This window comes from Neltuma alba, unplaced genomic scaffold, assembly GCF_004799145.2.
Source record: "Neltuma alba isolate B1F8T4 unplaced genomic scaffold, ASM479914v2 tig00010452_pilon, whole genome shotgun sequence".
Classification (NCBI taxonomy): domain Eukaryota; kingdom Viridiplantae; phylum Streptophyta; class Magnoliopsida; order Fabales; family Fabaceae; genus Neltuma; species Neltuma alba.
In genome coordinates this window covers 287,619-293,276 of record NW_021635344.1, presented here as the reverse complement: position 1 = coordinate 293,276, position 5,658 = coordinate 287,619, and the positions used below count along the sequence as shown (strand labels likewise).

The 5,658-nt window shown below is 34.5% G+C and overlaps 1 protein-coding gene and 1 pseudogene across 1 annotated transcript; both read right to left on the bottom strand.

Moving 5' to 3' along the window:
• Positions 1-460: 460 nt before the first annotated feature.
• Positions 461-2,277, bottom strand: LOC114756672 (serine decarboxylase-like; annotated as a pseudogene).
• Positions 2,278-3,711: 1,434 nt separating this feature from the next.
• Positions 3,712-5,223, bottom strand: LOC114756682 (serine decarboxylase-like). The gene is made up of 3 exons (XM_028945624.1): positions 4,908-5,223; positions 4,688-4,824; positions 3,712-4,302 (listed from the first exon to the last, which is right to left on the bottom strand). The coding sequence occupies exons 1-3, from the start codon at positions 5,041-5,043 to the stop codon at positions 3,712-3,714; spliced, it is 864 nt and encodes a 287-aa protein (XP_028801457.1). The 5' UTR covers positions 5,044-5,223.
• Positions 5,224-5,658: the final 435 nt, after the last annotated feature.

Here is a 5,658-nt window from a genome sequence, read left to right as displayed (position 1 = left end):
AAGGGACTAGGGGGCGCCGTCTGAAAGGATCCTTGCAAGCCCCCGAATCCGGATTAGTCTGGGGTCGCTGTCACGGCTGAAAGACGCCTATTACCCTGGGATACCGGATGAAGTAATCCAAAAAAAAAAAAAAAAGCCGCAAATCTTATTAAAATGGGGGCTGTAGTACAACTTTTCATTATTTTTTGTGTTTCATTTTTTAAAACCACCTAGGGTAGTGCCTAAAGCTCTAAGTGCTACCACTAGTTGACTTTTTAAATTGCTGTGTGGGAAAAAAAAATGAAAGGGGAGAAGAGGAAAGAGGAGAGGAAAACAATAAAGAAAAGATGGGAGCAAGACAGGCAAAATGGAGAGATAGAGAACTCAGTATACTCGTTATTCAAATAATCCAAATATCTGACACATTAGGGCCATTTATATAACTCTACATACAATTATTTGAAATAAATTAAATTTAAAATAATCTTTAAAAAGATCATGATGGAAAAAATCTGATGTAAAAGTAGACCTATTACATCAGTCGCCTCATTAACAGACGTAAAAAATCTGGCTTTCAATGTTGCTTTTGTATTATATATGAAGAAAGCAACATCTTGTGAGAAGCACAGGCACAAGTCTCAGCACCAATATCCTCAGAAATGCAAGGAGGCTCCCTTTGCCTATTATTATCTCAGTACCAAACTAACCGATTCTTCAGAAACTCACTCACAAATGAGTCCAACATTTCAAGTGACACATGTTGCATCACGACCACATGTCATATGTTCCCTTTGATAGCCAAGTTCCACTTGTGAGCAAACACATCATCTTGAGGCCTCTCGAACACGACAGCGTTGCTGAACTTGTTTAGCAACGGTCCAATGCCATGGTCTCTCAAGGAATTTTGAAGGTAGATCACTTTCTTGATGCATTCCTGAACTTTTTGTTGAAGGCCATTGAAATCTTTCTTCTTGAGAGCATACCAAATTAAGATGGCGCCATGGCCTCCTCGACTTCCTGAGATGGTGTTGTCTTCTGAAGCGATGTATTCCCACTTGTTCCCTTGAGAGAAAATCAACGTGTTTTAAACAAGTTATAAGAATGCCACAAGGCATTGGACAGCCCAGAAACTCGAGGCCAAAAATAGTAACGCTTCCAGTGGGTTTCTTGAAAGAAATATTTGGTGCCTGTACGTTCAATATGTGATGTACTACCATTCTGGTCCTGAATGCTAGTTGACTAATTTGAATATATTAAGAAATCTCATTAAATTAGTTATTTGTAATAAATAGGTATTATCTTTTTTAAAATATCTTTACTAATCAATTGTATTAATCAGAAATATCATCACTACAAAAACTATCTTGAAAAGAAATAGATAAATATAAGAGACAAAGTGAATTAAGATCTTATATTTAGGACCAAAATAAAAGTCAAATAAACTCTCATATTAAGAATAGAGGTAATATATATTAAGTTACTTATCATAAGAGTTATGAGAAGCGTGTTAATTACTTTAAATTTTGTGTTATAATGTTAGTTGGAAATTTGTATTTCATTTCGTGTGTACTTATACTCACTCTAACATCAAAAGGTACCATCATTCCAAACAGTGCGGCATCACAATGAATGTGGAATCGATATTGTGTGAAACCACAATCCTCAATTGACTGTAGTACAAGATTAAGGTCATCAATGGCTCCCTTTACGGTAGTCCCCACAACAAGACAACACCCATTATATATAGAGAGAAAGAATGAGAAAGAGAGAGTAGGAAAAGGACCTATGTTTAGGTTGATTATGGCTGGTTTGCCCTTGTTTGCAAGGAGTGACTTCTTTAGTTCGTTAATCAATCCCACCTGAGATTAGAGTTCCAAGTACTGCACATTTGGCTCCAAGTCTTGCTGCTTTCAACACCGAATAATGCGAGTCCCTGATGTGTAAATAATTCTATCAGAATATAGTTCCCTCCTGTTTTGCAAAAATATTTTTATCATTTGAATTTATAGAACTGGGGCTAAATATATTTATAACAACCTGAGGATTATAATTTGGTAAAATTGATATGAAGTCCCAAGAAAAGAACATAATTACTAAAAACTCCCAAACATAGCAGCATATAATGACAAGTTTCAATATACTAAATGACAACAGCTCACTTGTCACTAGGACTTTTTGATAATTAATTTTTTTGGGATCTCATGGTAATTTTCCCCTCATTATATTACTCGAAAATCTAGTACATTACCCTAATAAGATCCTGTGGAAATTTTCTTCAGTTCCACCACTCGCAAGCATTATTCTGGAAATTAGTAGGAAAAGTTAGTACAAGAGCCTCTTCTATGAGTAACGGAAGAAGAAGAAAAAAAGGAACGGAGGGAAGAGAGAGAAAATAGAGGGGGCAAAAGAGGAAGCAACAAGCAACTAGACAAATTCAGGAGGGGAGAAAGGGAAGAAACTCAAAAAAGAAAAAATATATTCATAATATCAATAAGAAACAATACTAAATGGGAAATAATCTTATAAATGTAAACCTAATCTAAATTATCACTAAAATCCTAATAAAGACACTCCAACTTTGCTTTTGTTTCTACAATGTGGGCCCCTAACTCTTCAATATGCTGGCCCATATGGCCTTTATTATTTCTTCATACTGGGCGTCTTGTTTAGAGATAAATTGGGCTCATAACGTCCAGCACTACGTAAAAATGCTTCAGATACCAACAATAGTTATCAATGGGAGTTGGATCTAATGAAAAAAGTTAACTCCTTACAAAGTGGCGAATTGGATCATTACTGAGAAATATGCAAACATTTATTAATAGTGTATCAAATATGATTGTCTCTATTAGAAGAATACATTAATCTACCCCCACACTAACAGGAGTTGATACAATTAATAAATAGTCAACTCATAATCTACAACATCACAAGTCCAAATACTACTGCTAATGTGTCTTTCTTCTCTCTTTTAATGACATGCCTCTTCATCTTCTTCTCCCTCTATCTTTCACGGCCTCTTTTAATCAAATTGTGCTTGAGTTGTGCTTCTGCCCTCTGACTATATAATCCAAATCCCAGTTATGATTATCCTCCTCTTATCCCATATGATATAATGTAGATATATTACTTTTTTTTATATTTAATTTGCTTCCTCCTCCTTCAGTGGCCACGGCACCTTCTTCTCTTTATATACTTCATAATATCTCCTGCAAAATAAAAAGGATTTGAATAGATTTTATAAAAAGATTCCTTTTTAATCTTATAATTAACTAAAAAGAGGAAAATATATCAAAGTTAATTAAATAGGCATAAGATATTCATAAATTTAACAAAATATATTCTAAAATGTAATATATTTAATTATAAAATATTTGCTTATCACTTAACATAATCAAGAACACTAATTGTGGTTTTCAACTTGTTTGGCAATAGTCTCTTAGGAAACGATATCTTTTTACTACTTGCCACCTGTGCAAAAACGACAAAAGAAAGGAGAGATAACAAAACACAAAAGAAACAAGAAGAAAAAATGGGAGGAAAACAAACGAAAATGAAGAGAGAGCAAGGGGAAGGGAATTAAGAGAGAGAAAGAGCAATAAAATATGCTCTTTATTCAAATAATTCAAAGATCTAACAAATTAGAGGACCTTAGGGGTTGTACAAATAACGTTACACACAATCATTTGAAATTAAAAAAAAATAGGACTAGCTTTCAATGTTGATTTTGTATTACCAAGAAATCGTCGTCTTATGAAAAGCACAAGCACAATTCTCAGCACCAATATCCTCAGCAACGCAAGGAGGCTTCATTTGCTTATTATTACCTTGGTACCAAGCACAACGATTCTTCACAAACTCACTCACAAACGAATCCAACATTTCCTGCGACACATGTTGCATCACTACCACATGTGATATATTCCCTTTGCTAGCCAAGCTCCACTTGCGAGCAAACGCATCATCTTGAGGCCTCTCAAACACCACAGTGTTGCTGAACTTGTTTAGCAATGCTCCAATGCCGTGGTATCTCAAGGAGTCTCGAAGGTAAATCGCTTTCTTGATGCATTCTTGAACTTCTTGTTGAAGGCCCTCGAACCCTTTCTTGTTGAGAGCATAGCAAATGAAGATGGCAGCATGGCCTCCTCGACTTCCAGATATGGTGTTGTCTTTTGAGGCAATGTATTCTACTTTTTCGCTTGAGAGAAAATCAATGTGTCTTAAACGAGTTATAAAAATGCCACAAGGCATTGGACAGCCCAGGAACTTGTGTCCAGAAATAGTTATGCTTCCAATCGGTTTCTTGAAAGAAATATCTGCTGCCTGTACATTCAAAATGTGATGTTTTAAAACTTTACTTGGAGTATTAAATCTTTCAAAAATCATTTAAAAATTGAACAATTTTTTTGCTTATAAGCCATCAAAATGTTATTTATTTTTATGCAGAATCTAATGACAAAAAGAAACTCAAAAAATTTGAGAAGGGCCTCAAAATTAAGAGGCAGCTAACTGTAACAAAAAAAATACCCCCAGTCCGTGTGTGCGGGTTCGTGGTTGTATATGTTGAACACAGTCATGTTAATCTCCAGTACAACCTAAAGCTGCAATCAAAATAATATTGTTCTATCTCATGCACTTTAAATTGTGTTATAATGTTAGTTGGATATATATTTGTATTTCATTTCACATGTTACATATATGTACTCACTCGAACATCGAAAGGTACCATCATTCCGTATAGTGCGGCATCACAATGAATGTAGAATCGATCTTGAGTGAAACCACAGTCCTCAAGTGATTGGAGTACAAGATCCAGGTCATCAATGGCGCCCTTCAAGGTAGTCCCTGCCGCAAGACAACACCCATTATATATTGTTTTTCATGCGCGCGTGCGCACATATAGAGAGAGAGAGAGTAGGACAAAAGACCTATGTTTAGGTTGATTATGGCTGGCTTGTCCTTGTTTGCAAGAAGTGACTTCTTTAGTTGGTTATAGTCAATCTCACCTGAGATTAGAGTTCCAACTACCACACACTTGACTCTAAGAAGTCTTGCTACTTTCATCAGCGAATAATGCGAGTCCCCTGATGTGTAAATTATTCCTTCGGGATGTAGTTCTCTCCTGTTTTATTGGTAAATAAACAAATCGATCTTTACATATAGAAAGGGGGAAAAAACTCACTACACTTGGGTGTCTTATTTATCTCAATATTTTATCACTTGAATTTATAGAATTGGGACAAAATAAATTTTTAACAAGCTTAAGATTAGAGTTGGAAAAAAAAAAAGATAATAAAATACCCTAAAAAATGATAGAGGACAAATTAGGTGGATGAATTACAAAAACCCAAATCAGACCCTCTATACTATTTTAGAATTTTAAAACATTATGAAATGACAATATTGTCTTTACTCTCAGCGACTACTTTTATATAGTTATATATTGACTACTCTAGTTTTACTATTAACTACTTTTGTTTTCAAAGTTCTAATGATTATTTTTGTATAGCTATTAACTATACAAGAGTAGTAAATAACTAAACAAAAATATTTACTAGATATCCAACAACACTTGATGCATGTTTTGAATTTTTGAAACAAAAGTAGTCCATAGTAAAGCAAGAGTAATCAATAACTTAGCAAAAGTAGTTACTAGATTTTTAAAAATGAAAGTATTCA